The 16,223-nt window shown below is 38.2% G+C and overlaps 1 protein-coding gene across 2 annotated transcripts in view; it reads left to right on the top strand.

Moving 5' to 3' along the window:
• The window catches only part of ct (homeobox protein, cut), a 167,119-nt gene that overhangs the window by 146,694 nt on the left and 4,202 nt on the right, over positions 1-16,223 (top strand). For both annotated transcript variants that reach the window (XM_076127918.1, XM_076127916.1), the window contains 2 exons: positions 738-886; positions 1,459-1,971. In XM_076127918.1, coding sequence (XP_075984033.1) covers positions 738-886; positions 1,459-1,971 — 662 coding nt within the window. The remainder of the gene's footprint in view (positions 1-737; positions 887-1,458; positions 1,972-16,223) is intronic.

The following is a 16,223-nucleotide window of genomic DNA, read 5'->3' as shown; positions in this document are numbered from 1 at the left end:
TAAATAGCCATCGACATTTTACGAGTACCTATATTTTAAAATTCGTTTTTCTCTTCCGTAAAAGTTGTCTGACAATGAATGTCGGTTTGCCGTTACTTTTATTTTTCGAGTCATCAGTCATTACTTAAGTAAATAGAAAATGACTCTATTATTTCTTTTTTTTGTACAATTAACTAACTACTCTGACTAACTACTTTTGACTGCCTCCATGGCGCAGTGGTTTAGGTCGCCACGCCGATACCACTGCAACGGGAGGTCGTGGGTTCGATTCCCACACGGAGCAATTATTTGTGCGATCCACAAATAATTGTTTCGGGTCTGGTTGTGCTTTGTGTCCGTTGTTTGTATGTTTGTAAAAGTCCCCGCGACACAAGAGCAATTCTTAGTGCGGGAGTTGTCTTTTTAAATAAAAATTTAAATAAATACTTAGTAACAGGAAAAAAGTATAAATTTAAATATTGTAATGTATAATTTAGTTTTGCCACGTGAGTCCAGTAGATTTTCATTATAAGTATAAATTACAAAAATATAACGGGTTTTGAAAATTATATTTTGTGTTTTTATCGGTATCAGTTTTACGAATAAATTCATATCTATTGTTCATTCGGAAATAAATGCTAACATAAGAATAAATCACAATTTCCTAAAATGAATACCTGTAATTATAATTGTAAGTTAACTATCAAAGTATATAAAATATAGAATCTATCTCTAATAAGTCATTTCAATTGTTGCAGCATGCTTCGAGCCCTAGACCTGGGCGGTGGTGAACGGTCGCTTGAGCGGTCGCTTGAGCGCAAGCCTGAGCTGCGCTCGCCGAGCGCAGCGCCCGTGCACCGCGACAGCTCCGCCGAGCGCGAGCGGAGCGCCGAGCGACGAGACACAGGTACGTCACTAGTACTCACTAGCACCACTACTTGATGACTAAGAGTAGTAGATAGTTTGGTTTGCTTGTTCAAATACTCTGATGTTGTCAAGTTGTTCATTGTTCAACTGTTCTAGCGTCTGGCTTGAAGTATTCTTGTGATTATTAAATAATAAATAGTACCACTTCAGGCCGGACGCTAGCACGATCACCGTCGTCAAGTGAACATTGGAAATCGATCGCGGCGAGCAGCACGTTCGATGTTTCAAACCTTGTGTATGTCCGTAGCTAGTTCGTGTTCGCTTCACTTTTCTGTCCGACAAAAAAAGCAATTCGCAAAAAAACGCGCGGAGTACGAGGAATATCCAGTTCCCACCACCTCAGCCATGCCGCTCACGGACGCGCGTAATCGTTTCAAACTTAGGCTTTAGAATTCGGAGCATGCCAACATGAGAGACGCCGCGCGCGCATTAAAGATTCGTACGCCGTTGCCGAATGATTGCGACGCTTACGAGCGTGCGTGCTAGCCTCCCCTCCCTCCCCCGGCCGCACTCCCCTCCTCGTGTTCCCGCGTAACCGTGCTCTCACCGCAGGTGTGGAGGAGTGGCCGAGCACGCCGCCGCCGCTCAACAACAACACCACGCACCACAACAACAACGGGCCCACGCCGCTGCCGCTGCCGCCGCCGAGCCCCTTCCGCTTCGAGGAGCACCGCACGTACAGGTTCGCGGAGGACATGGGCCCGCTGCCGCCCGGCGCGCTCGTCGGCCGCCTCGGCGACTCGCTCATCCCCAAGGGCGACCCCATGGAGGCGCGCCTGCAGGAGATGCTGCGCTACAACATCGACAAGTACGCGAACACGAACCTCGACACGCTGCACATCAGCCGACGAGTCAGAGAGCTCCTCTCGGTGCACAACATTGGACAGAGGCTGTTCGCTAAGTACGTGCTGGGACTGTCGCAAGGCACCGTCTCCGAGCTGCTGTCCAAGCCCAAGCCCTGGGACAAGCTCACGGAGAAGGGAAGGGACTCGTACAGGAAAATGCACGCGTGGGCCTGCGACGAAGCAGCTATCATGCTGCTCAAGTCACTGATCCCTAAAAAAGGTATTTTGCTAGCAGTACACGTTCTCATTACTTTATTTTGAAAGAGATTATATTTTGTAATCACAGTGTCGAATATGTCGGGCCCCTAGGCGCCATTTGGCTTCAGCGAATAGCACTGATAGGAGCGAATGAATTGAAAGAAACCTATCTGGCATGTCAATCACTACTACTATCACTTCATTCTGATCTTCACTGATATTCGCTATTGCATGTCTAAGTCTTAACGTACCAAAGGTGATAAAACATAATGTTTTACGAAGCCTCCAAGGCTATCAATATCACTTAAGAAAATTGTTCAAATCACGTTTGGTACGTGGCGCCATTATCATCAATGCGTTAAACACGGATCGTGATCCGTTTGACATCTCCGGTTATCTTGGCCCGTCACCTGACAATACACCTCATCAATCAACTGCCAACAAAAGATGTTTACATCTACGACGAATAACGCGAATATTGATCAATCATTACGTACTTTAGTACTTGGAAATAGACAACGAACTGAGGCTTCAATCCATGTTTCGGGTGGAGGCCTGTGTGTTAGAACAGTTATAATGATTGGCTTATATGATTGATGTGTGCATCAATCTGTCGCGCGAATATCAACGCACTCGAGGCTTTCATTTAGCGACTCCGCACTTTTTATTTTTAACACTATTTTTTATTTTATTTTTTGTTTTGTTTCCTACCTTGTCCCACATCCCTTTGTCCCTGTACCAAAGTCCTCGCGTGCGGAACCATCAGGGACTCCGTCGAGGTTAAACTGACCGCGAACCTCCCTAGTTTCGACTGCAGAACCATTTTACTACATTTTTCGAATGCCAATTTACTTCTGTACTTTCTCGTTTCTTTTTTCCGAATTTTGACGACTTTTAACGACGAAATTTTGTTTTGTTACCGACGACAATGCAGGTCCGAGCGGCGATGCAATCTTTTTTCTATTTCATAATGTTCGCAATGCTCAATTACATACATTTGTCAAGTGATTCGTAACGACTTATGCAAAAGTAGAGTCCGTATAGACATGTACTATGAACAAGGAAAAGCGGAGCGGACACGCACTGGGCACAAACAACGAACCTGCCGCACTATGCACCACGTTCCCGAACGTTACTGCTAATGACATTTGCATATTTTAGCTGAATCTTACACAATTGCCTAAAAGCAATCCGACTAAAAGAAACTAAAACTTTTGTTAGTTTCACTAGAACCTACTCTTTTGTAAATAAAATGTAAAAAACGTACTGAAATCCGCCATTTATGACAGTCGTTATTGCTATGAGTTTCTTTCAACGAAAACATGAAGCAATTCGTAATACAGACAATACAGAAATTTGGAATTAAAAAGAACGTCCTCATTGTAAGGCAGTGTACACATTAATGACAATGCACGACAATGTATAAATCTGCGGATACAATGGACTCTTGTGTATTAGCCTTTGTCCCCATCGATAGGGATGAGCTCAAATAGATTGAATTTCAGATAATTCCCAAAAGGGTTACGATTTTCTTATTTCGGTGCAATGTTATGCGGTTTTTGTTTTTTCGGTTATTGCTGATTGGTGTTTTGGCCACGTTTACGGTGTTATTATGCGAAGAAAGATTTAGGATGCATTTTGCTTTTAACGCGTTCCGTTTTACGCGAGTTTGTTAGAAATTTAAGGGGGGTGCAAATTGGAAGTTTAAATTGCCGAACTTTCCCGGATTTTTGTTGTTTTTTGTATGAAATGTGTTGTATTGTGATGTGTATTGATGTGTAATGTGTATGGAAACATTGGGCGTCGTATCCGTGACCAGTAATAAGTAGTAATGACGGCGTGTTGGTCACGCTAGCCACGTAACAACGTACAGCAGCCGTGGGAAACACTTTCCTATTATTATATTGATCGGACGAGATTTTTGATCATTCTCGAAAGATCCTTTTCTTAAAGATTATAGATAATTGTTTAAGGTCGCGTGTTTGATGTTATTGAGAACCAAAGAGGGTGATATTCAAACAACGATTACATTTAAACAAGTTCTTCGGTTTTAGAAGTAATAAGAACACTTATGGGAAAAATCTTTTTTTTTTGCAATTTGACACTTCTTATATACTCAATTTCTAGGTTTAATTATTTAACTTATTCTGTACTTATCTCGTCCACCTTAACTTCTCATACATTTTGTTACTAATCATTTATCAATAACTTAGTCCTAACTACATATCTTGAGTTAAATTCACTCACAATGATTAGTTTCAATAGCAAAAACCGTAAACCATTCGAAAGAGTTATGACAATTGTGCAGAAACAGTAGAAGCATCAATACTTAGCGAACGTATCATTACGCTATAACGTTATGGGTCTCGGCTGTTTCCCAGTTCCCACGATACACATGCGTAATGTCCGTTCGTCCGTTCGTTGCGAAACGATTGTTAGACGTTCACACGCGACACCGCTTATACAGTGTGTTGCACTTATACACAGGGTGATTGCAAAATTTTACGTGCTTTGAACTTCAATTTGATGTCTATTTGCGTGTTTCTGTACATCTTTTATATATTTTCATATACTTTTAAACGATATGTATGATAAAAACCGTTATTTACATGGAAATTTTCTATTAAATCATCCTGTCTAGGTTTTTATTTGCTTGTCTACTCCATTATATTCCACTTAAACTATAATGATTAACAAGTAATCTTTTAAATAATACCAAGAAGTCGACGGTACATAAAAGTTAATTGGATAAACGACTCACGAGCTGCATACAATGGCGTATCAATTAAAACAACGCCCTGTAGCTGCAAGCAAAAACCGTAAACATGACTTTTTAAGATCATCGTCTATGCTTTTTGTTTAGTTTGTCTATAGATTACGACAAATATCATGACATGATTGAAGACTTTAGTATTATATTATAATATTATTTAATCGACAGTTTGCAATCAACTATTTTAATAGATCTAATAGCAAAAATGCTATTTTATTATAATCCAAGTCTATTTTTATTTATATAATAAAGAAAATACACTTTTTGTGATAAAAACCGTACATTTTTATAATATTCTATACAAGCACTCCATTACACGGTCTAGTTGTTCAAAGAAATAGTGATGTACAAAATTTTACGGTTTTAACCGATATCTGACGTGACTGCATTCAATTTTCGAACGTTGGAACAAGGGAAATAAATCGGTAAACTATCGCCATATATTGAGAATGAAACAATATTACATTTTTCACGGCAAGTGAACTTTGAGAACCGTATTTATTCGTAAAATCCCTCAATCCAATTAATTTTAATGTTGTGTTCATTATTCTTTATTCTTGTATGGTTCGGTAAAACTGTTAATCAGTCTTGTGTAGCACTTACAGACACTAAATCGATTTAAAGCTTATCGATTTAAATTATTTCTGCCTTATTAAGTTTTGTAATTAGATTAACTCTCGTCGTTAGGAAGTGTAAGAGTTTTATTTTAATACCGCCATTAGAAACGAAAATTATTGCAAAACATGGCCTTTTAAAAACAGACAGACAACTAAACAATCTTGTAAGGATTCCATATTTTCTTATTCTTATGATAAAGAACCAGACAATTCAAGTCAGTAAGCACCGATAAAATTATTTCTAAAATTCGAACACGACTTAAGCGTTCGGTTACACGCAGAGTATTTCACTCGCCAATATTTAGACGAAGTTGGCCTCTCAAAAGCATTTCAAGCGTAGCGTGAAAATCTATTTTCAATGGGCCACTATCGGCCGGCACAGGACACCCGCCAAAGGCTTTATGCCCAAAGTTAAGCGTCCTCGATGCTCCTATACTGTAAACTCCCCTTATACAGCTCTTAGTTTAACGCTAAGCAAATTTTAATATTCAATTGTGCTTTTGCATGTTTGGGATTTGTTTAACACTACTTGAAAGTTGCGGGTGTAGTTATTTCTCTATATTATGGACGTCGAATAGTTTTATTATCAAGTGTACTAGATTCTCGAGTTTCACTCGAAATGTCCTTTCGAATCATATTTGTTTTGTCTCTTCGCTTTAACACGTAATTGCGGAGAATTGATAAAAGGTACAACTGTAATTAAAAGTTAGACAGAGTCTTAAACGCTCAACCTTTTCAACCGATTAAATTAAATATCGGTAGCTTCCCTTTCGTTAATAAGTGATCGATGCAGCGGTCACGTACGGCGGCCCGCACGGGGGACTGTCAAAGGCGTTTAAAACTGAACGGAGTTTGAAACTCGCAAGTGTATTAACGTGGCTAATGCGCGCGGACATTCTAACGAAAACGTACACAACGGACTTGCAGACGCCGCGTGGAACGGAACGCGATACTATTTTGAATACGTTCCATTTATGAATACACGATATGGCCATGTTGGTTGTGATTTGTTTTAAAAAAATAACTCTTTTCATTGAAGGTTGGTAGACTTGGTAATAAACTTTTGCGTGTGAAAAATGTAATATTTAATGCTCTTCAACTGTTTGTCAGTGTGCCAAGTTTTCACGTTCTCAATATATTTGAGTTTTGATAAGATGGCAATTCGTAAATATATCCACAAATAACGTAATACATTAGTCAAAGTGTCACAATAATAAGTATTTTCCTGTTAGTGAGAAACTAATCTATAAAATTAATGTGACTGGAATTGCTATAAAATGGTTATGAATATGTTCTAGGATATTATTTCGGACAATTATTTGACAATTAGACAGATTACTTAATGATGTATGGGTGAATGTAGTAAATTATCTGCCGAAGAAATAAAGTACTAGACTTACTTTACTGCAAATAAACACCATTTTACTAAACTATTACAGAAGTTTATCGTGTGTTAAAATCGATGGTTGTATAAAACACTGATACGAGGGTGTATCAGCTAAAAGTGGGCTACAAACGAGACTATAACTCATAAATCATAAACTTTGAAACACGAAAATTGGTGTTGATAATCACATAATAATTACCCGATAAACCCGCCCGGGAATCGAATGGGGATCGAAAGGGATCAACCGGTAATGAGAATAAAATTGGCAACATGTTCGTTCATAAATATTAATGACACTTGGACTTTCAAAGTTTATAATGAGTCCTTGTATTTATGTATTTTATTGTTTCCGAACAAAGAACGATTTGATACAAGCGCGGATGAGTAGCGCCATCTCGGAGCAAGTAGACGAACTAAAGTCTACGTCTGCTAGACGAATAAAGGCTTTCAGTAATAAGTGACACTAACTGAATGCATTTTACAGACGCTTATGAAATTACGATGACTGAGACAAACGTTTAATTTACGACGCAATTATCGCTAAAGTATTATTACAAAGGACATTTCCAGCAAAAACTTTTAAGACGGCCACTTAGAAAGCACCTTTGAAAAACTAAATGCTCATTTAAGAACGTTTAAGCAGAAATAACTCGGAAAAAAGGCCGATGGAAAAAGTGGAGTATGCAAGCAACAATGTGTACGTAACGCCATCTGTTGCCGAGTAGCGTAAAGCTAGCGTAGAGGTCAAGAAATAATTTTGCGAAGAATGCGCGCCGTCTCGCGGCCGCTTTGATGGCTTCCGACGAAGCAATCAGACCTCTTTACGGGCATATTTATGATTATAATACCGTGTCTCATTATATACTTTATGATTTTATACCTAAACGACTGTCCAAGATAATAATACCTAAGTAATTGTTACGGCTGAACGCGTAAACGACCTGACGAGCGAGACGACACACACCATTCTCTATCCGTCTTCTTCTAACACTATAATCTACGCTAATTCTGCAAACTTTTCATAATAGTTCGTTCGATACTACATAGTCATCCGAACATTTAATAGTTGTTCTTTTATCATAATTAATTATATAATACGTTCGCCATTTGTTTTTTATAAACTAACCAATATATTCGTAATTAATTGTTTAATTATTCCTCCATAATTGTGATAATTACAAACGTAATTACTTGATCTTAGATTCTTTATACCGAACAGGAATGGAATCTATAAATAATTAAGGGTAATAAAATATCAGAATTCTGACTTGAAAACTAAATCTCAGTGATAATGGTGCTTTGTTAGAATATAATTGGTGGCAACATAATAAAATTAAAACAATAATACCAACATCTACGACTTAAATTAAATTGAAACTCCTTCGTAGTTTACTCACACAACGACACTTCATAGTCCTTAACACAATTATCTTTTAATAGCCAAACTAAAATAAGTTGGCGCTAAATTATCGCAATCAAGTGAGCTCTTGTAAAACGTTCCGTTGCAATAATTTTGTTGCGTTTTACAACTGAACAGACAAATATATTTTAATGTATATCAGTTGACAAGTACACTGAACACGCACAGTATCGGGGTTACCTATTTTCTACTGAATGTTACAAAGACGTTTTATATTGCCCGTTAGTGTTTATGTTCATTGATGCTAGTTTTATTCATGTGTTATATTAAAGAGCTGTTGTTAGTATAGCTAATACGACGTTGAAATAGATTTATACGCCATTACATTCAAATTAATTATAGACTGAACAGTAAACTTAATAAAATTTGCAGAAATACACATGCATACTTATTTAAAAATCGAACACTATGGTGCACAGATTAACCAAAAAAGGTTAATTCGTCAACAATACTAAAAAATAAAGAAGGACATTCTCGTCTGTCAAGCGAGCGACCGAAGCGCGGGTAATTATTTTAATAAAGCCGTGGTCGCACCGGCGGTCGTAAACACGTCGTGCGCCGCGTCACCGCCCACCAACATTCACTTTCAAATGTTTCGATTTTCGCGCAAATGTGATTGAGAATGCAAACGTATTGTTGTTGCGAGGGCCAAAATAATGTCATTCCGATGATGTTTATCTGGGTTGATACTGTTAATCCTTTAGAATCTATCTTACTTGAATAAAACTGTACATATTTCGGTACCTAGGTAGTTAGCGCTTTTATAGCGTAACTCTATGGACAGTTTCCACGAACATAGAGTTCTAGCTAACTCGTCTAAAACCAGTAAACGACAAAATTCAACTCTATAAAAACAATTTTTTTTTTTTTTTTTTTTTTAATAACCCATATCTGTCCCACTGCAGGGCAAGGGTCTCCTCCCAAACGAGGGGGAGGGGTTAGGCCTTGAGTCCACCACGCTGGCCAAGTGCGGGTTGGGGACTTTGCATGCCCTCAATAAATGTATTAAACAAATTTTTAGGTATGCAAGGTTTCCTCACGATGTTTTCCTTCACCGTTGGAGCACGTGATAATTATTTCTAATACACACATAACTTCGAAAAGTCATTGGTGTGTTGCCTCGGATTCGAACCTGCGACCACTTGCGTGGGAGGTGCCAACTTAAACCACTCGGCTATCACTGCTCATTATAAAAACAATATCATGAAAATATACACAGAAACCGTGCATTTCAGAGAAAGATCAAAATTGTCTCGCGCCATATAGCAGGCGCCATTTTGTGAACCGTTTTCACAACAGTTTAATAGGAAATTAAGTGCATCCTGACGTATTATTCGTCGTAATTAATTACATACGTTTCCTTAGCAAACTCGAGTTATATATCAGGGATCTGTCTCACAAGATGGGTTGTTTAAACTGTCAGTTCGGACGCGATTTGTGACCGACCATTTTACATCTTTGCTCCCCGTCTTGCATAATTAGTAAGGATTAATGTGCAGCTATGAATGACTCGTCATTGTGCCGCGAAATAGTTTTAATCCAACACACTCGCAAATTAAATCTAGCCACTAGATTTATCTATATAAGCTCTACAATTTATGACGCTGATTCTGTGTATTCAAAGCATTCCAGTTATTAAAAATGCGAATGTTCTTTCTAAATGTCACTTTGACAGATACCTCGCGTCAAACTAACGCTGTCTATGAAGTGAAAAAATGTTTGGAATGATTGCCAAGAGATCATTTTGACCTTTTGTCTCTCACCTATTTTTAATGCACCGCGTTTCCGCGCTTTATGATGCCAACAGCAAAAACTTTCTTTGAGGTATTCTTACCTATTCCTGGAAATTTTACGAGCGGGGTCGTTCATGTCAGATGTTGATGGGAACATCTCAATTTTACAACATATCCGAGCTTTCAACACACAATCAATGAAGCAATAACACGAGATAATTCTTTGATATCAGGAATGTCTTACAACGATTTTGACACGAATGTTCTGTTGTCATAAATTGTATTCTTAGCCACCATAACGTGACGTGAAAGTAGTAACTCACAATAATAGTCGGGAAATTGTATCTTTCTAGCAATAATTATGGGGTATAGACATAACATCGATCTTTTTTTTTTCAATTTTCACGCAACAAAAGCCCTCTCGTAGTTGGCGCGTGTTCGCGTGCCTCGGAGCAATCAATCGCTGTTACAATCAATAAAGCAACCGTGCGAAATCAATGCATTTATACCCGCTATTAATGCGGTACACGTGAAAAATCGCTATTTTGTCACGGCACGTTGTTTTATATGTTTTATCTGTGGAAAAACCAATTTGACGTTTGGAAAATGGCGCCAAATGCATTAGCTATAAATTACGTGTTTTAACGATTAATCGGATTGAAATAACACATTTTATGTGAAAGTACATTGTTAATTCAGTAAAATTTCGTGTGATTTTCATGATTTCGGTAAACAATGTCGCGACGGTCGTGAAAATCAATTAAAAACAGCACGTGAAGCAGACGCCTCGATCGGCACTAACCGCGTTACTCCTAGTTAACGGGAATTCGGTTATTTCGTTAAAAAACTTCGCCGCGCTATCGTTAAAAGTTACACAGATAAGCTCTGGGGAGACGCCACGGTGTTCGCTGCACTTTTTGCGCTGTCATCTCACTATGTACTGGAAATAGGATAACACAAATAACTGCTTACAGTTGCTAGGTTTGCATCGTTAATTACACTAATTGTGGGTACTTACTTAAGATAACTATCAAAATATTAACGAGAAGATTTTAACTTCTTTATAATTGGGGTATAAAACAAAAGATTTTCGAAATCGTATTATACGGGTCATAAAGTTTCAAAAAGTTCTTTGAGTACCTGCGCTAGCGAAATTCATAATAATCGGAATATTTGGCGAACAAAAAGTTGATGATATAGCTGGAATATAGCAGTCTCGTGTATGGAAGCGAGCCCCTCAGCGGAGCTGGCAAAATTGATTATTGAATCTAGTTACAAACTAGCGAGTACCACGTTTTTACCTCCACACCGGTGGGACGGTGGGAATACGCCGCACAACACACCTCTTTATACATGTCGGAAAAACTTTATGCATTTTTAACGTTCCATCTTTGCATGTAAAATATGAGCATTGGAAAAACCTCACTGTTTATGCAACCTTCAATGTTTTACTATGAAAAAAGCTCGTAAATGTTTCACCAAAATACTCGAAAGTCCGTTGACAAATCATTGAAACAAATTGATCTATAAAACTGATATAAATACAAAACGAAACCTACGTTGTAATCGCTTCCTAAACTAATAATGTCTTCAACTTTACAAGCGAGCTGTAAATCACTGAAATTATACCACTATTATAACGCGACATATTTTAATACGTTTTTACAACTTTATAATAAAACTTACCCTCAATATATTAGTTTTGAAAACGTATAATTTTCGCACGCTGTGACGTCATTCCTTGTCAGCCAATCAGAAGCAAGCTATTAGTAATTTGTGCTCAATCAACGGTTGCGATTGTCTGTCCGTACGTTAGTGTATCAAGGCAATACATTACCGCCGGCTCGCATGTTTATATAACATACATTCGGCTCGGAACGAACAAAGCTACTTAAATATCTACTATTACATTTCTCCGGTGTACGGAGCACAAACAAATCATTCCTAGAATTGTCTTACTCGTCCTTATCTTAATTTCATGAGCTCGCTTGGTACGTAACACGTAGGTGTAGGCGTGTACGTGTGTGTCGACGTGTCGGCGTGTCGGTGTGTCGGTGTGTCGGTCGTCACATGCACAGGACCATTCTGTTTCTCTCTCGTGTGGAATCAATTGTGGTCGGTGCCCCCGTCGCGGCAGATTGCCATCTAGCACGCGATCCCGATCACCCGACCCTACGCACGCGACGTCGAACAAAAGAAACTTACCAATCGAAAATTATATCATTCCACAGTTTTACCTCTTCATTTAGACGCTATCGTGTTCTACGGAATGCGAGATTTATTTTGTGTCGTTATTCAAATAATAAGTACCCCCTCTCGTAGGGGCTGCGTATTGAAATATTTCCAACACATGCGATACTATTTGTACCATTTCATTGTTGCACCACTTAGCACCTAATTTTAACTCAGATGCCCGTTTATGCAACTATTTCTTTTGCATATAATTAACAATTCAAATGCGGTATTTTTTCCGTGCTCTGCAACACTTTCGAGCGGCCCTGACGTCCGCCGCCGACGACGACTCGAATGCAAATGAGCATCGATCGCCGCTGTGACGTATAGAGCGCGCACTTCTCACCCCTTTCTTGCGACTACCCGCCAACTTGATTTACAATCCCGGATACGAGCTCCCCGTTCGAATCCGACCTATACGGTTAAATTACGAACGTTACTTTTTTCACTATGTCACAGTGACACTATAATTTAGGGCACCGCCCCTTTACTTTCCAAAGCCTTTGAATATTCATACGACTATAGCAATCAATAACGGCCACAAAGAAAATAGTTTTCGCGTGCACGCACGCGATATAATGTCGCATAAACAAATAATTTCTTCGTTTTTATTGTTATCCTTGAATTATGTTATTGCCACTCGAATTTACACGGCCCCTTTCCCTCCATCGGTCAGAAGCGATCAAACGGCGACCGATAAATTTTAAACTTCCGTGACTGGACGACGTTAATTGAGCGGCGTGTTTTTTTTAAATATCCATCAAAAATGCACATCTTAATAGCCACAATAAAAACTGATATCGTTACATACTTTATAGTTTACGAGATAAGAAATGCGAATGAAACTAGATCAATAAAAATGTAATATTTAGAGTCGGCCGGCCATGTTGACGACTTTGACGTGTGTAGTACAAAATGGCGCGACTCGTTGCGTCACACTCCAGTGGAAATAACCTCAGTTTTTTGACAATATTTCGAAGCACGTCGCAGTAATTGCCCGCGTGCCGTTTACAGAATAACAAAATGTCTGCAACAAGATCAAAGGCATTAATAGACGTGTGTTGAAATTTATCGACGGCCCGTATGTCGAAGGATGAATATATACATACAAATCGCGTGGAGCCGTTCGTCTGTGATTACAAGATTATCTTCTATATTTGCGAGACGTTTTATTTATAGTGTGATTATTTTTATAGTTTTTGTCCGTACGTTTCCTCGGTACATTAAATTAGCCGGTTCATAAGAGATAACTGCGTGCTTCACATTTTGATTCGCTACGATATGTCAAGCGGTTTTGATGTTACAAAAGAAGAACCGCGAAGCCCGCCGTGAGGCGAGCCGCAGGTTTAAATAAAACTAAATAATCAGCTAGTCGTCGGCGGCTCACGAGACACCACGCACATTCTAATTATGTTTTGATCGCCACTTATTGACATAACGGGGGTTTTTTTAATACTCTAACTGAGTGTTGTGAATATGGAGGCCTATTCCATCAATGTCGTATAAAAACAGAAATTACCTCATTCGCTGTTATATACGACTCAGCCGCAAGATGACTGAATACATTTTTATTACTGTTTGAAACATTGTCACTGCTCATTTCACTTTAAAAATATAAATGTGACAAATCATACACGTCTCGATTTAAAATTGGAACTCACCGTGATTCGATCTTTTTCATTATATTCCATTTTACGTAAACGATCTCTGCGTAAACATTAAAGTTAGTAAAATCTATTTGCGCAAACATGAGGTCTTATCGTAATTAACAAACGAATCACGTATTTAGTTATTGTCTATCTTTATGGTCACACGAGATCATAATCTAAAATATGACCATTTTAAAAATATTTGTATCACGTTCGCATAGTCATAAGTCGTTATGTTCAAATAAATGGTTAGTTTCACAAAAATATTGTCTATAGAAGGACATGACAACGCTTATTGTAAGAATCGGAACGTGAGAATTACCAAAAAGTGACAACATTGCCTATCCTCTCGAGCGCCCCAACGTCAAAATTCAAATATACCGTTAAGCGTCCAGGCCAAAAATGGCGCGCGAAATTGAATTGGCGGTTGGCGTTTAAGCGCCGATTCCGTCATATTTTAATACTAACACCCTAGTCATACCTTATATATTTGAAATCTACATTAAATTTGCTATAGATTTAAAAAATAAACCACAAATAATATTTGATAGTGGTAGTACAATAGTCGGTTTAATCTGAATATTTTGTGCTTTAGGCATGTGTTTGAAGAAAGTCTAAAAAATATTTTTAGGCAAAAAAAATAATATGACGAAAGGTCTTATAGTGTAGTTAATGAATAATGACATTAAAATCCAACTGTAAAATATACTCAAATCTTTAAAATTAGTTAAAAAAAGGATTTACAATATTGGTCATAAAGGAACATGTCGTTGGGTCAGATGTTGTTTAAGGTGCTCTCTGGCCTATATCAACCACTTATTCAAGTGTGTGCATTAGATCGTCGTCTCGTTTCATCAGTTTCAATGTCAAATATGTTTGAAAGGGATAAACATAGTTTTAGCATTTCTTTTTTACGTTTTTTAAATGCAAGATCGTTTTGCCGTACCACGGTGGCGGGACGCTTGACGGGGGTAGAACATTCAACCGTGACACGGTGGCCGGGCGCTTGAGAGGTGAAATTTGTGAAAGTAAAAACAATATAATTTAACTGAGCATAGAATAGACTAACATTAAACTGGTGAAAGTTGAACAAAAGATCTCTCTAAGTCTTGATATATGACGTATTTAAATAACGTTGTCTTATAAAAATATTATATCGCCATAGTAATAGACATCTTTTATTCGTTGGCCGCGCGTTCGTATATCGTATGTAGGTAACTGTGGAACTGCAGCGAAATTTAAAAGTTTTATGAATGTCGACATACTTACAAGAGATGTCACTATGTTTTCTCTTAATTCATTTTGAACTCTCAATAAATAAAACACACTTTACGTTCCAATAAAAGCGCAGAGTGAGTTTTCGAAGAAAAACAATTGCATCGCACTCCATTATGCTTTTTATTGTCAAATAATTAGGGACGAACTCGGCGCATCAACAGACGAATCTAAAATAAACTTGTGAGAAAATTAGCGTACATATTGTCGGTTTTAAAATAAAATTTAAGGACGCAATTAAGTCTTTGTGATCCTTGAAAATTAATACGTCAACTCACAAGCGATCCGTTTTCGGAGTCGTTAAAATACCGCAAAGCAAATAACATTATCGTTTTTCTTTAAACACTTGACGGATGTGGCCGATTTTTAACGTGCACCGTCATACAATATGCACAAACATACATTATATCAACACGTATAGTTATCTAAAGAGATGCCGGCCAATTATTATCATGTTCATAAGATAAAATAAATGGGGGCGCCGCGCTAACACCGCTCGGATTTAACACCAAAAATTCTTTGAACTCGAAATATACTGTAACAAATATTAGCCGCAAGAGATCCCAGTATCCGAACATTACGCTCGCACTTTAATTCTATAATGATCTCGGCGAACGTCTAAAACTAATTACGCGACTTAATTAAACTAATTCCATGCGTACATCACCATCTAAATAGTGTCGTTTCATTGTGAGCGCGGAGACAATATGTTGACAGGATGAATGACCACAGTATGGCGGGCGGGTTTCACGCGTAACTTCACTTGTTTATGGTTGCGCTCGCGCAGTTTTAGGATTACCGAGCTTAGGCGATGAGTGCTCGTTCCCATTCAGCGATTATCTTTAAAGCGCTATGCACCGCTCTACAGCTTAAATGAAACGCCTAATTTCAATTGTACCAAATATAACTCGCGTATTTATTAGTTGGCAACAGTAAGCTACTAACACGGATGTATGCCGCCTCGCTACTTGTGTGCGTGGGGAACAATTTAGCGGCAATTAAAATTGTTCGTGTGCGGATTCGAATGCAAAACGATAGTAATATGTTATGTAGAAATATAGCTGTTTACAATGTATAATTAACACAAACATAGTCACAACAATTGTGCCATTTATGTATGTATTGGTTTTGTTTGCGCCCCACTTTAACCACTTAAAACAAGTCGTTGGATCAAAACCAATAAAAGTA

This window comes from Anticarsia gemmatalis, chromosome 20 (assembly GCF_050436995.1).
Source record: "Anticarsia gemmatalis isolate Benzon Research Colony breed Stoneville strain chromosome 20, ilAntGemm2 primary, whole genome shotgun sequence".
NCBI classification, from domain to species: Eukaryota; Metazoa; Arthropoda; class Insecta; order Lepidoptera; family Erebidae; genus Anticarsia; species Anticarsia gemmatalis.
This window is presented reverse-complemented; position numbering and strand designations above follow the sequence as displayed.